This window comes from Mytilus californianus, unplaced genomic scaffold (assembly GCF_021869535.1).
Source record: "Mytilus californianus isolate M0D057914Y unplaced genomic scaffold, xbMytCali1.0.p SCAF_72, whole genome shotgun sequence".
Classification (NCBI taxonomy): Eukaryota; Metazoa; Mollusca; class Bivalvia; order Mytilida; family Mytilidae; genus Mytilus; species Mytilus californianus.
In genome coordinates this window covers 465,279-482,295 of record NW_026262726.1, presented here as the reverse complement: position 1 = coordinate 482,295, position 17,017 = coordinate 465,279, and the positions used below count along the sequence as shown (strand labels likewise).

At 29.9% G+C, this 17,017-nt stretch overlaps 1 protein-coding gene across 1 annotated transcript; it reads left to right on the top strand.

Moving 5' to 3' along the window:
* The first annotated feature begins 7,961 nt into the window (after positions 1 to 7,961).
* LOC127710340 (uncharacterized) lies at positions 7,962 to 10,941 on the top strand. Its single transcript, XM_052216138.1, has 3 exons — positions 7,962 to 8,205; positions 8,887 to 9,521; positions 10,820 to 10,941. The coding sequence occupies exons 1-3, from the start codon at positions 8,114 to 8,116 to the stop codon at positions 10,939 to 10,941; spliced, it is 849 nt and encodes a 282-aa protein (XP_052072098.1). The 5' UTR covers positions 7,962 to 8,113.
* Positions 10,942 to 17,017: the final 6,076 nt, after the last annotated feature.

Below are 17,017 nucleotides of genomic sequence, written 5' to 3'. Positions count from 1 at the left end.
GATCAGCAAATAGAGTAACTAGATTTTAATTCTGCATCACAATTACTAGTTTTTTGTTGAATTCATTATAGGTGTCAGATGGAACTATTATTTTTTACTAACAAGTACATGGGAGACAACTCTTGTACTGTTTTACTTATTAACATTTTCCTTTATGTTATTTTATACTATGGTGATGGAAATATGACTTTAAACTAACTACTAACAGGTACATAAAAAGTCTTCATCTGAAGGAGACTACATTTATTGTAGGTTGGTTCAATTCCAATGGGAGACAACTCTTGTACTATTTTACTTATTAACATTTTCCTTTATGTTATTTAATGCTATGGTGATGGAAATATGACTTTAAACTAACCACTAACAGGTACATAAAAAGTCTTCATCTGAAGGAGAATACATTTATTGTAGGTTGGTTCAATTCCAATGGGAGACAACTCTTGTACTATTTTACTTATTAACATTTTCCTTTATGTTATTTAATACTATGGTGATGGAAATATGACTTTAAACTAACTACTAACAGGTACATAAAAAGTCTTCATCTGAAGGAGACTACATTTATTGTAGGTTGGTTCAATTCCAATGGGAGACAACTCTTGTACTATTTTACTTATTAACATTTTCCGTTATGTTATTTAATGCTATGGTGATGGAAATATGACTTTAAACTAACCACTTACAGGTACATAAAAAGTCTTCATCTGAAGGAGAATACATTTATTGTAGGTTGGTTCAATTCCAATGGGAGACAACTCTTGTACTATTTCACTTATTAACATTTTCCTTTGTGTTATTTAATGCTACGGTGATGGAAATATTACCTCTACTAATAGGTACATGGGAGACAACTCTTGTACAATTTTTCTTATTACATTGGTCCGAGTACACAGTTATCGTCCTTTGATTTTTGTTGTCCACAAATATAGTCCCTAGTGTGGACAGTGTGTTACTTGCCAGTTTTTTTTAATACCCCTTTCAAATTTATTTCTCCATGTTTTATGCCTCAAATAGCAAGTAGGAGGATGAAATTACACTTTAAAAAAATTTGGGTCATGAATTTTAAGGTAAAGTAGTGATTTGGTCCAGCTGAAAAAGGTTAAAAATTAGCACTTCGGAAGCTGTCAAAAGATTTCAAGACCCCCTTAACATAAAATTGTCCATATTTTGAGTTAGAGCCGATGAAGTTTTCTATAATTTTAATATAATTTGTCCCAAAAGTAGTACAACACACTGTAAAAATATTATTGAGAAAGCGCAGGTGGGATTTTTTTAATTTTCATTTATTGTTGCACTACGAAATAACTGTGTACTCGGACCCATTGACCTGTTGTTATTTAATCACCTGGTGATGGGAGTATCATCTTTTCCTTATAGATAGATATGAAGTCTTTATTTGACAGAGAATACTGTGAATTAATTTATTTCTGTACGTTCCTTTTTTTTCACAGATATTTATTCATTTTGGTCCAGCCTTTCAAAATGTAACAGTTTGTTTCTGCTTATATTAAATTTGTTTTGTAAACATAATTATAAATATATTCATTTATTTATTTATTAAGATTGAGGTCTTTGGTCTGGAAAATAACTCCAGTATCCTATGTATAAGATGGCAGGATGTAAATGATACAACGTACAACATTGTCAGAGTAGAATACAGTGGTCTGACACCACAATTGGCATGTCAATCCTGCCCGCATTCATCTGCAAACTGTAAACACATAAAAGGAATATTAAATAAAGAAGAATCCTCTGACATTCCAGTCAATGTTAAAGAGGCCTTGAACCATGAAATGAAATGGAGATCAAGATATGTGCCACAAAGCATCTCCAAAGTTAAAATTCCATTTGATTGTCCATCTGAAGAGCAGAAAAGGAATCGCCACACACAGGTGCCTAATCCGGTTGAAGATTGCATAGTTAAACTGGTTCCACCAATTGACGGCTCATGTGACTGTGGATCAGGTTGGGGTATTGCCTCTGAAGAAGCAGACATGAAAATTTACACAACAAATGATGTCATACAAGTAAAGAGTGAGTTGTTAAAAAAAATCTTATTTATCTGATGAATAAGTTAAAGAAGTTTACTTTAATTCATCACACAGGAACTAGTATACAAAAAAATTATTGTGTTTGATACAGTTTGAATAATATGACCATTTGAAAAGAATTACTATAATAATATTTCTCACAATGTCAACCATAAAGTCACAGTAATAAAACAAAAATTCAATAAAAAGTTCTGTTTAACTAAAATCTCATAAAAAGGAATCCAGTTTGCTCATTCCAGTTGCACAGTCTATAAGTGTTTTAAAAAAAACTTATACGGATTATGTTCCAAATGGGATATTTTGCCTTATTTACCGTATATCTCTTTGTGATCTTCATACATATCATCCATCTGCATAAAATGAAAAACCAATAACAGCTGACATCAAAATTTATTTCAATTTCATTCACAAGTTATTTTTCTAAGATATTTTCTGTATTTGAAAAATGCAATGTTTTAAGCTCATGGTTTACTGGATATTTAGATTTTTTTTACACAAAATGGCTATTTAGGAAATATTTGTAATAATTTTCTCACGAACTATGTTTTCAGATTCGTCACTCAATAACTTCATGCTTCCTCTTTACCCATATTCTTAACTATCATGTTTATTCTTACACATATTATCAATGTAGGAACTTTTGTGGCATTTTTCACAGGAACCCTGGTTTCTGAAAATATTACAGATAAAAAGGGTTTCTTGTTGATGAAATTAGACATTTCAATACTAAGAAAAAGTGTAGATTTGAGATATAGAAATATAGATAGATTGACCTTAAATTTTAATGATTCTGTTAGTCCCACTGATTTATATTCTTAGATACATTTATAATCCATCATTTAATTAAGTTGAGTTCATCTATTTAATTGTTCCTGTATGCATGTCTTGAACATTATTCTTCAAGCTGGAAAGATAAGTATGATTTGTATTTGATTGTTGGTCATTTTTATAAGACGGCTAAAAAAAATTTTGGGATTGTATAATGTTATGGTGTTGTTGTCTGCGTCATCGTCAGAAGACACATTGGTTTCTAGACAATAATTTAGTTTAAGTGAATGGATCTCTATGAAATTTTCGAAGAAGGTTCAAACCACAAAAGGAAGGTTGGGATTGATTATTGGATGATTGTCCCAATCGTTTAGGAATAAGGGACCAAAAAGGGGCCCAAAACCAGCATTTTTCTAGGTTCAGGATAATAACTTGTGTATAAGTATTTTAATTGCTCTGAAATTGTACCACAATGATTTATACCACAAGTAGAAGGTCGTTTTTCATTTAAGGTGTTATGGGGCCAACAGTTTAGGGATTAAGGGCCAAAAAGGGGTCAAAAACACACATTTTTCTAGTTTCTTGTGTTTAAGTGTATGGATCTCTCTAAAATTGTACTACAAGATTCCATACTATAAGGAAAGACTGGGATTGAGTTTTTAGGGTTATTGGTTCAAGGGGTGTTTCAACAAGTTGGAGGGGGGATTTTTTTCCAATTTTTTCCATATTTCAAATTCAAGAAGAAATTTTAAATTGCACGGTATTGGGTAATAGATTTGTAAGATCTTTGACCATATTTATTTTGTGTCAGAAACTTATATCATGTCAAAAATATGATCACAATCCAAATTCACACAATATTAAGCTTGAATATATTGTCCATATTTTCCCGAACTGTTCAGGGTTCTACCACTGCGCTTGTATCAAGCTGCGCTCAGTAAAGCATTTTATTAGAAATGAGTCTAAAATTTAAAAAAAGTATCTCAAACGTTGTTAAATTGTTCATGTTGTTCTATTAGAAAGAAAATTAAGAACTAATTACGATATAGTCTTCTTAATGATACAAGTTAAATAATTGGTTTTCTTATCAAATTTTTTTCAATTGCATTATTGGTCATTATTATCATATATGTATGTGTATGGAAAGGGGGTCTAGTAATAATTCCAGCTTTCAAATTATGAAGGTTCTTAAAGGGGCACTAGCTACGAGATGTTTAAAAATATAATATCTTTTTTTATTTGCTCAATCAATAATGAAATGCAAATAGTGAAATAATCATTAGCTTTTAGCAGCCAGTATGGTTCAATTTTGTCAAAATAAGCTTAAAAACATTGATTTTGAATTATTCACTTGCAAGTGAATAATTCGACCTCATTGAATCCGTATTCATGTGAACTTCAATTTAACCCCTTAGCTTGTGATGAATAACACATGAATTGTATGTGTCAAGTTATTTAAAGGAAAAGAATGTCAACATTGAAAGTGAAACAAAGGTAATCATTTGATCGACTGATTTGATCCACAAAAATTTATTCTTATACAGGTAAAAACGTTGATAAACATTTATATTTCATCTCTAAAATGAAATTATATAGACCTAGAATAATCCAACAGCTTGAGTTTGCTTAATCTATTTATATCTATATTTATATTTACATCGATAATTAATTAGATGGCATCTGGACTAAAATACACACGAAACAAACCTACGTTTTTTCATGCTCGTGCTCTGTTTATTATTTATTTTAGACTTTTAATAGTTTGGATAAATGTTTTACATTGTTATAAATAAAATATGAGATTTTGAATTAATTCGGTGAACATGATTTTGACAGCTAGTGCCCCTTTAAATTTTGCTGAACTGCAAAGTAAATTTTTTGTACATGACAGGCCATCAATTTCATCAATATAATTTGATACCGTTTTCAACAGCTTTTTACAGACAATGCCTGAATACTGCAGAATGCCAAAATGTTAAGGAATACGATGGCTGTGAAGACCAGCTTCTAAATATGGGCACATATTTAGTGTCACATAAGGTTTTAAGAAATTATCTTAAACAGTATGTAACTCAAGGGTAAGAAATTTCAACCATGAGTGCTTATAATGCACACAAATGGATGGTGTATAAATTAGATAAAAAACATAGAAGAAGTGGATATATTGTCAACACATTTTTTTTAATATTCAATAGGTGAAACCAAGATCATTAAATTTTTAATAGTTTATAAAAAAAAATCATATAATTTATACAAATAGTTATTCATTATGAATACATGATAGTTAGTATAATTGTCAATGAGATGAAATGGTATGGATGTATGCAGCTATAGGTTAGCATACATATTGTAACAACATAAGCAAACATTGCTACAGTATAGTCCACTACGAAAGACCCAAACATATAAAATATTTCATAAGGGAAACCTCAATGTCATCATATTTTAGTATGAAGAACATCACCAAATGACAACCATTTAATTGCAGATTACTGATATTTGAAAGGCACATACTTATTGCCAATTTTATCTACATGTATATTCAATTAATGTTATGCAAAAACTTCTCAATTCTAGTGACAATATTAACATTTGTATTGAAGTGTTGAACACCTTTTTTTTGGTTTTGCTGTTATGTTTGTACAACTTCTCAAAAATTGGTTTTATACAGCAGCTGTAACACTTTCTTATAGATAAATGAAGATGTGGTATGAGTGGCAATGAGACAACTCTACATCCAAGTAACAATTTATAAAAGTAAACCATTATAGGTCAAGGTACGGCCTTCAACACGGAGCATTGGCTCACACCCAACAGCAAGCTATAGAGAGCCCCAAAAATACTAGTGTAAAACCATTTAAACAGGAAAACAAATCTATATAAAAAACGAGAAACGAGAAACACTAATGTACCACTTAAACAGAAGACAACCATTGAACATCAGACTTCTGACTAAGGACAATTGCTTATGTCTTCATCTACCAAATATAGTAACAATGGGACATTTCATGCCATGCGGACTTCATATCATGTTGCTGTAGGGATGGAAAATAATTTGTTTTTGGTGTTATAATTTTCAGAAACATAATTGCCATTATTTTTAGCTGCATTTAAAATCAATATTAGGTAATTGTCTGAAAAACATCAAGTTTTTTGTATTTGGCACAAAACTGTTGAAGAGCTCATTAAACCTTGCCTTTTCTCAGTTTCTATGTCTCATACAAAAAAGTTGATATTTTTCTGACATTGACCTTATATTGTGTATTAAATTTCTACAAAGGTGTACACTATCATCATTCTACAAACAGTGGGCTTGGGAGCAACTTGAAATTGGGAATTTGAACTTTTCAGAGGAGTTCCAGTATAACAGGTAAATTACAATAAGTAAACACTGTTTCTGGAATTTTTTTTATCATCCGTATATGCAACGTTTTTGATGCTTTATCATATTAAAAAATATATTTTGGTTCAAAGGAATATTCACATTCAAATACAAAATATCAGCATATTTGGAATGTATAAGTACTGTTGACGATCCTAATGTTGATTATTATGCAATCATTTTACACACCATATTAATGACAATTTTACTACATAATTCATGAAATGTTCCCATATGATTGGATCCTTTGAATATCTTTTTAGCACTTTACTTTTATGATCCACTATTATCATTCTACAAATGATACAAAAAGTTTTCAGGTTGAAGAGGTTAAGAATATTTTAATTAGTAACAAATTTACTATAAAAATACTACAGATGATAAAGCATAACTCAATTCAAAATTTATGCTTGAGAAAGGTCAATATAATTAGATTGATAAAGATAAAAAATTTTGTAAGCAGAATGAATATGCGTTTCATTTTTAATGCAATGCACTGCATTATGCATATTAAAAGAAAAGGATTTTTTACAATTCATCCAATGTATCAGCTTCCATTATATTTCAAATATTGAACAGTTTATTTGGTTGATGTCCAGTGAGTCTGAAAATGTTGATATATCGGTGTCAAGATATATATATATATAAAAACAAGTCTAACTTGAAAACAACGTTCAAACCTATGATTGCGTTGGATAAAAACCGCAATTTTTATACGTGTGCATGCAAACCAAATTTCTTGGTAGATACAGCACAAACAACATTTTCCAAAAGACCAAATGAGTGAAAAAGTATATTTTAACAAAACGCATTTGACTAGCTGGTCGAACAACTGATGTTCTTAAACCCTGCTGACTGCCATTGGCGATTGCCAAATAAACGGATCACAAGATGTAACAAAACAGATCTTATTAAATTATTACCAAACAGCAAACAATAAACTTGCGGAAAAGATGGTATACCGCAAACATGCATGAGGTGCAAAAATTTGTACACCATATCCGGATTTCGACAATTAATGTCTCTTCAGTGATGTTAGGAATCGAAAAGGTATTTGGAAGGCCATATATATATAAGTTTTTGTTTTGAAATAAGAAAAAAAATGCATTCTAAATATACACGCAGTAGTGATGTAGATCCCATATATATCGTATTAGGTCAATAGCACACTGTGTAAGGAATTAATCTTCTAAACTAACTTCACATGTGGTATTTAAAGTAGTGTCCTATCAAAGTGATCATGTATTCAAAACTTAGTTTTAACCTGTTTAAGAACCTACTTCCATTTGTCTATAAAAAAAAACATGCCAACAATAACAACGTATTAGCTTTAAATTTGTTTTATGAATGTATTCCGAATGTTCATTATCAGTTTCTTCCTCTGTTTAAACCTTTCAGATTTCTTTTTCTGTTTTTAAAGGGAAGTAACTCCTTACTAACCCCATATGGTTGCTTACCCTATATGGTTACTAACCATATATATTTTACCACATTTACACTGTAAGAGATACACAACATTTGAAGTCTTGCAATTAACATTGCAAAATATGGTGTATTCTGTACCAGTGGATTGACTGTTAAAAGTCTGGGTATCCAGTATTTGTTTGCAAGTCAGACATCGTTTGTTTCCGCAACGTTTTATAGATATATATGTGTGCGAGTATATGCTAGGAAACAGACTCTTTAATTGGATTTAATAAAGTTTCGTTTTCATATGGAGACATTTCAGCATGAGCATTCTTGTTGCACTCTTTCATGGATACCTCTTGGATTAACATATATAATTAGGCTAAAAAAACAATTTGTAAATAGGTTAAGATATTCATGGTACAGTTTCCTGGAGTTATTGGATCTGAACTATAACAATGGGTTTTCATGTCCTGAATGTGGAGACTGTCCAGAAACTGTTGTAATGGATGGAGTTTCTTTGGGACTTAGAAAGACCTTCATGCCTTGGAAACAATATTTAAAGGAGACAACAGATAATGTTACATTTGATGGAAGGTATATTAGTTTTCTCTTTTAGATAATTAGTTTTACTTGATACTCAATAAATACATGTGTTTTTTCGAATGACAATGAGATGTACAAATATACAAAAAGGTCAAATAGCAAAAATGTCTTATGCCTCAGTATGTGAAAAATTAAAAAAATAAGTCAAGTATCTTGATTTCAGATAGAAAAATAGGTTAACAGATGCATTGATATTAATTTTCATAAGGCAATTTCTATCTGACAGAGCTCAAATGAAATTAAAATGAATGAGGCAGATAGCAGTCAAACAAAAATCAATATGTAAAGAATAAAGTCAGGTTTTAAACCAAATTGTGTGCACATCAAAAGAACAATCATCATGAAAAGAACTTGAATTATCAGTATTGAAATTTTCTTCAAGTCTAGAAGAGCTCTTTCTTAAATGGCAGTCATCATGGTTATGTTTATATTGAGAGTTAATAATTTTTTGATATTTTTCAGATAAGTGTTCATATTCTAAAAGAAAGCTATACTTAGTAATTATGTTAGGTATACTACCCTCCTTTGCAGATTGGCCAGATAAGCAAGCTAACAAATATATTTCCTTTATGACACACTCAAGGCGTTTTGCTGTAAAGTGTATTGGAAGAAAGATTTTAAAGTTATAACTGACCAGGGTTTTTCTGTTACACATATATTGTATTATTTCAGTTCTCACAATACAAGAGTATTCATCAACAATTCTGAAACAAGGAAGCTGTTATTGAAGTATGTTAAGGAGGGCTTGAATGAAAAAGAATACTGCCAATTAAAAAACCAAATTTCCACTTATCAACCTGCCATGACAGATATATTGAATGACTTTTGGGAATCTGGTTTTGCCAAATGTCCTGGGATTTATTCTGATTTTTTATCGGTATTATCAAGCAACTACCCAGTTTGTGGTTTTTTGCATAATAACAACAGAATCTTTGAAATCTTTTCCGATTGGAGATTTTTTTTTCAAAATGATGACAGTGTGCTTTTGGAGCAACAAGTCCCTTTATTTTCTAAACTTTTGAAAAACCTGGAATGGAAAATTCCTGAATTTATGTATCCCATCATGAAGGAGTTAGTTGTAAGGGCACAATCACCATTTGTTAGTGGCAAAATACACAACACCTCAGATTGTGAATCAGGCTGTGCCTGTGGAGGGATTGGGTTTTTTCCGACAATGCCAACTATTTGCCACAGAGGAAACTATACCATTGATAACAAAAAATCCAGGATGGAAACAAAATGCACAAAGAAAAGGTCAACACATCCCACATTAACACCTGGATTATTTACAGTCTCGTGTATCCATGGTAAATATATTTTGCATACATTTTGTTAACTGTGTCTGAAAAAATAATGATTTTTAATAGCATGGTGATATCATTAATCAAGTTGTTTTCAGAAAAAATCATAATTGTATGTTTGTTCAATTCCAATGGGAGATAATTCATGCACTATTAACCATATTAACATTTTCCTGCCGTTAATTAATGCACTAGTGATGGAATTATATTTGTTATTAACAGGTTCATGAATGACAACTCATCAACTATTTTCTTCTTTAACATTCATCTGTTGTTATTTAATCCATGAGTGATTGGAACATTATTTTACTAAACAGGTACATGGGAGACAACTCTTAAACTATTTTATTGATAAACATTTTCATATGTAATCCTCTGGTGATGGGCATATTATTTTTACTAATAGGTACATACAAAATCTTTATCTGAAGGAGAATACATTTATTGAAGGTTGGTTCAATTCCAATGGGAGACAACTATTGTACTATTTTACTTATTAACATTTTCCTTTATGTTAATTAATACTATGGTGATGGAAATATGACTTTAAACTAACCACTAACAGGTACATAAAAAGTCTTCATCTGAAGGAGAATACATTTATTGTAGGTTCGTTCAATTCCAATGGGAGACAACTCTTGTACTATTTTACTTATTAACATTTTCCTTTATGTTATTTAATGCTATGGTGATGGAAATATGACTTTAAACTAACCACTAACAGGTACATAAAAAGTCTTCATCTGAAGGAGAATACATTTATTGTAGGTTGGTTCAATTCCAATGGGAGACAACTCTTGTACTATTTTACTTATTAACATTTTCCTTTATGTTATTTAATACTATGGTGATGGAAATATGACTTTAAACTAACCACTAACAGGTACATAAAAAGTCTTCATCTGAAGGAGAATACATTTATTGTAGTTTGGTTCAATTCCAATGGGAGACAACTCTTGTACTATTTTACTTATTAACATTTTCCTTTATGTTATTTAATGCTATGGTGATGGAAATATGACTTTAAACTAACCACTAACAGGTACATAAAAAGTCTTCATCTGAAGGAGAATACATTTATTGTAGTTTGGTTCAATTCCAATGGGAGACAACTCTTGTACTATTTTGCTTATTAACATTTTCTTTTATGTTAATTAGTCCTATGGTGATGGAATTATTATTTTTACTAACAGGTTCATGGGAGACAACTCATTAACATTTACTTGCCGATATTTAATCACCTGGTAATTTTTATACTTTGATTACATTATCATATACCAGTTTTACACATTTTCATTATATAGGCATTTGCTATGGCTATGAGATTATGGAAGATGCAGAGAGTCCCAACATTCCTTTTACTGTTCTCCGTACTAGATTTCATACTGGTAATTATTTTCTTCATATGTTTAATGATATTTATTAGAATTTTTTTAATCTGAGGCAAATTCAAATATTATAGAAAAAATATCTTTCCAATTGCAATGCAATGTCATACTGTACATGCAAGATATAAACACAATAGACAACTTATAATTTGCTTCAGCTTCTGTCATGAATTATTGAATAAATAATCCTAACATCAAGAACTAATCATTCAAGCCTACTTGAACTTTATTCAACTATTCTTTATTTTTAAACTTGATTTACCTTTAATAGTTTGCTGTCTTTAGCTATAACTAATTATTATTATTTTTATTGCATGTGCATATGCTCTTTACATTGCATGTGCTTTGTCTGTGTGTGATTTATATATTTATTTTGTTTAAGTTTATATGTTGCTCTGTCTTTATTCATATGTGCTACATGTACTGTTATAGATTGTGCTATATATGAATATGTTGCTATCTAAAGATTGATTGTTTTGTGTTATCATATATCAGTCTGTTTAAGAGCTATAATTAAGAGCTTTGTTTAAAAACTTTCCTTTAAAAGCATTACTTACTAACCAAATAACATATAATGACATATGCACACTCAGTCTCCAAATTATGTACCAAAGTAAAACTTAAATACAAGAAACACAATTCACAGTAATCAAAAACAAGAAGGGTGAGATCTATCAATATTGAGCCACCTCAAAGTGTTCAATTTGTAATATGACTATCGTTATATATACAAAAGGTTCATTTAACTTCATTTGAATTTGATAAGTAGAGATTGACATGTCATTTTTGAAAATACTTAATTTTATATAAAGGATTAACTGGACATAATATCAATAATGTGGGTGCTGATTTCATTATTTGGTTAATTTGCAGCTCCTAAGCTTATTATCCATGATAATGCATGCAACCTGCATCAGTACTGTCTGAACAGAGACCCTGTTTTTTTCCAAGATTCTTGGTTTTTGGTTGACCGTTTTCATTGGTGCAATCATGTTGGTAAGTATGTTTCAATAAATTTGAATACTGTAAAAGTTGTCATTCATAAAAGCAATAAGGGGGAATGTATACTAAATGTTCAACACTAAATGTGTTTATCAGAAATTCAGCAATCAGTCTTGTAAATGGAAGATAGAAAGACTTAATAATATATTTTTGTAGGAAATAAGTTAATGCTTTACAACTTTTCTTTAAACATCCAAACAAAAAAAGCAGGCAACTAAGTTGATGAAAGGGTTGCTTTGCATGCTTTTATAAAAGAGCTGTAATATTTGGTCAAATTTATCTATCATCACTTTTTCATACAATACATTATAGTATGTTGATATACCTTCATACGAGATATTAGTCAAAGTCTGAAAAAATGAAATAGTTTACTGCAAAATATTGTTTTGGAAAGAAGAAATATTTAAACAAAATAAAAGACATACAGATATAAAATATTGTCTCCATTTCAACAAGTGGAAAATTTTACTTTATATTATTAGATATTACACATTATGCAAAAGGGGTGGAACATGCAAGAACCAGGTTCTTCAGAAAAAGTATAACAATAAACAGAGCGAAACCAATTTACAAAATTAAAACAGAATGGACTATACATTCAAAAGCCTTTGACCGGAAGGTAATAAGTTGATATAGTATAATATAATTCTAAGCACATATATTTCAAATGGAACCCATTCATTTTTTTGTCTTATTTACATTTAGAATGAATTAAATGCTCATGCAAATAACATATAATGCCATCTTTTTTTCAGGTTGTCATGTAGGATATAATCTAGATAACTACCTACAATATAAATGGATCAACTCACAGGTTGCAGAACAAAGAAATAGCACATTAAAAAAACTGAAGAGTATGCTCTCTTATATGAATTTAAAAATTTTTTCAACTCATTGTAATTTTTTTTTATGGTTTCGTAACATGTTAACCCTAGCTCGTATGGACAATGATCTATTTGTAAACACTGATTTCAAGCTTTTTTGCCATCTGAGTAAAGTATTCACCACATGTAAATGAATCAGTTCAATTAAATTTATGAAAACAGAATTCTCATTCTGTTTTTTTTTAAGATAAAATTGTATTATCAAATTCATCAAAGTAACTAGGCTAATGGTTTTTTACATCAGATATTTGTTTGTCTTAAAAAAGATAAATTAATATGGCTGCTATCAACATATGGTTTTTAATTACACACTCAAGTTACATGAATTTAATTTCAGAAGGTATAATATATACAATTTGTTTCCTATTCATCTTCTGTTATTTCAAGATATAATTTTGTTGAAATGCACTAGAAATAAGCTAACTAAAAATTACTGTAGATATTTCCCAACTTACCAGGCATGAAGAAAAACGTGAGACTTATTAGTTCAGGATGAGGACAACTTCAAAAAAGGTGGGTTAGGCCAATGGGTTTTTTCAACCATGTTTGGAAATTCTTCTAAATTTCCTGAGTCTTACAAAGACTGTTACTTAAAATAAATGTATAATTATTTTTTGAATAGACCCATGAGGTGAAAATTCAATATTGTAAGAATGGAAGTGTCAGGTAGAGAGAAATTATTCATAATTCACATGTCTGTCTCTGTTAAACTCAAGTACAAAGTTGAAAAGCATTGTGAACCTAAAATTCTAAAATGTTTTGCCTTAGTAGGCTTAGATAAGCCTTACTCTTCATTGTTTTAGCTGTCTGGTACTATTATAATTGTGCACTAGTCACAGTATCCATTCATGATGTTATAAAAGTAAGGAAATATACAATATGAAGTTAGTTATAAACATTCTATGTTTTATTTAAAGAATAACACATAATTTTAAAGACATCTTTTGTCAAAATAACTTATCTAATTTACATCTTGATACCAGATAAGACTTCGCAGTCTATAATCTATATATGACTTTATTCATGGTAAACTTTTTCAGAACTTCTGTTTGATATTTTTTTCTACATTGGCCAGCATAAACAAAAAACATTGATGTTAAACACTTTCTAGGTTTCGAAATTGTATCAAAGTTATTCTTCACATAACATTGTTAAGTCAGGTATAATATTGCATAACATTATATTTTATAACAAAACTTGTATTTAATCATTAGCTTGAAATTTTAACATATGATATTTCCCATTATATTTTTTATTGATTGAAGCATTTATGCTTTCTTTTAAATATACTATGACACATTTATATCTATATGTATACTAGGTAGATTCTATGACAATAAATCTTAAACCATTATTTGCCCTCGGTGCATGGCATCCATGTGGTTTTGTCAACTTTCTCTCTTCTGATGCATGAAACATAAGAATTAAATAAAGAATGTTTTTTGCAAGTTTTATAAAGAGATATTACACTAGAAAAGACAAGAACATTTTTTGGTAGACTACATGTACATCATTTAAGGGTGTTGATTGTTTTAACATAGATGTCTATTTGTTAAATGATATTTGTGAATTGTTTATTTTGCATAAATCTGATGTCAGAGTGGATCCCTTTATCGATTGATTTTTATCGTTAGGATAGGGATTATCGTTTGGTCTTTGATTGAGAGTTGTCTCCGTTTATTAAATACGGTGTATTTCAATGGGAGAACTGGAAATTAAAATGATATTTTTTTAAAAGGTTTGCCTATATTTCTTCAGTAATTAGAACAAGTGAGAGTGTGAGAGAAAGAAAGAGATATGCAAGCAAGGTGGGTCTGTGTAAGTTCATATCCCATTACTTACAATGTATTCATATTATAATAATAATTTTATGAAATATGATGGCGGATGCAATGAAAGTATTGGAAATAAAAGTGATATTTTTTCTCTAGGTTTTGTTATTTTCTTCTTTAGTACCAAATGAAATCTGGTTAGAATAGGATGACACTTTAACATCTTCTTTAAAAATAATGTAATGAAACAGAGATAAAATATTTCCTTTTTAAAATCAACAGAGTGCTGTCAGCTGAAAACATAAAAAAATGTGACACTTTATTTATTATAAAGAATTTGTGTAAAATATAATGATTATTTGAAGAATTAACAGGAAAAACTATTTACCGGAAAAAGTTGAATGTTTGCAATTACTTATCCTTTTTGTGAGTTTACTTTAGAAACAATACACAGAATTTTCCAAAAATACTGCAGTAAATAATGTACAAAAAACAACCACAATTACTCTACCCATCTGTAAAAATACAAGACATACAAAGAAAGGCAATGCTGAAACCATGCATACAACCTATCTTCTTTCGCAAACATGCACTTAGTATACTATTATGCTGTCAAAATCCTGAGATACACACATTGGTATGCTGGTTCATTAGGAAAATTACTGCAGCTTATATAAAGGAATAATACCTTGGATATGTGGAAATAAATCATGATTTCTACACACATAAAGAGATAACAAAAATAAATTGCTATCAAAAATTAACTTTGCTAGGAAGCTTAAGATGAAAGTTCCTATCAAAACTTATCAAGAGGCAAATGTAACTTGTTTGTAGGTATAATTTGTTGTTGATATACTATGAAAGTGGTATATGCAAATGCATACTTCATTTCCCTGAAACAGTATGGTTGCTATGTAAAACACTCGTTGTTAAGTAGTTTCTACGGAAAATGCCAGTCTGAAACTGCTGCATGGAAGAAACCAGCTTGTTCATATTAATAACCTGTTCTCAAGAACTAAATGTAATTAAAAGGGGCAAATAAAAATAGTAAGTGCTGAAATAGTATGGTTGCTAACCAAAATATATGTTGCTTACTAAATTTCATGGAAACTAACGAAATAAAACTGATGCATCTCAAAAACTAGCATGTACATATAAATAGGTTTTTTTACGTCATGTGATTTATGTTGTATGTGCAAATACATATAAATAGTATGGTTGCTATGCCAAATCAATGTTGCTAGGTAGTTTCTAAGCAAAGTACAAGTCTGAAAATGATGCATGGAACAAAATAGCTGGTATGTATTAATAAAATGTTGTTGTCAGACACTAAATGTTACAGTTACTTGTGCAAAAACATGTGTTAAATGCCTGCAATAGCATGGTTGCTATGGAAAATATATGCTGCTTATAAGTTTTTATGTAAAATATCAATGTATAAATGATGCATTGGAAAATCTATTTAGTATGTTCGGATTATTCATTTGTGTCATGCAATTTAGGTTGTACACAATGTATGTGCAAATGCATACTTTAAATACATAAAATAGTTTGGTTGCTATGCAAAATCCATGTTGTTAGGTAGTTTCTAAGCAAAGTACCAGTCTGAAAATGATGCATATAACAAACTAGCTGGTATGTATCAATGCTATGGTGTTGTCAAACACTAAATGTAACGGTTATTTGTGCAAAAAACATGCATGAAACGCCTGCAAAAGTATGGTTGCTAAGCACAATACAATAATTTACGATGTTAAAGGAAAGAGAAAACCTTATACAGATTAAAGATGTAATGTTATTTAACATAATACACCATAAAAAAACATAGAAAAGTTTCTTTGACAGAAAGCAGACACAGCAAGTTTGAATTTATGAATAGGTTGCTATGCAACCATCGAGTAATGTGAACAAATAAAAGTTGATATTTTTTTTGTAGTACCTATCCAAAGGCTATAGATTGTATGAATATGAACTGGTTCTGAGAGAGCACCAAAAAATACCATTTTCATGAATTGTCCTTTCTAGAATATTTCCGGTCTGAATTTGAATCCAGACTTATACTCAAGGCAGTACACGTACAATGACTGTTGCAATTGAAGGATTAAACTGTTAACATTTATTATACCCAGAATAGGTTGCAACTTTCGAATACTACATTCAAAATGGTTTCGCCTTTTACCTATTCTGGCTTTTAGAGGTTTACAAGTAGGGTAAATGAAAATGATGAGAACAATTTCAAAATTTATGTTTTTCTAAATAAACTGTCTGGTACTTGGAAGAGACATATGAATTTTAACTTTGAAAAGAAGAATTAAGAATATTACCATAAAATATTTAATGTGAAATACCTGAACGTATAAGATGTGTGCATGCTGATTTTATTTACGAATGATGTCCTTGTACCGATGATAAAATAAGTAAATTTATATATGATACAGTAAATAGGTGAAATTAGG

Bases quoted from the DNA above. Each gene is read 5' to 3' on its own strand.
- LOC127710340 (XM_052216138.1), top strand. From the start codon at position 8,114: ATGGATGGAGTTTCTTTGGGACTTAGAAAGACCTTCATGCCTTGGAAA. The intron at 8,206-8,886 runs GTATATTAGTTT...GTATTATTTCAG, and splicing joins AATGTTACATTTGATGGAAG to TTCTCACAATACAAGAGTAT. The intron at 9,522-10,819 runs GTAAATATATTT...TTCATTATATAG, and splicing joins TACAGTCTCGTGTATCCATG to GCATTTGCTATGGCTATGAG.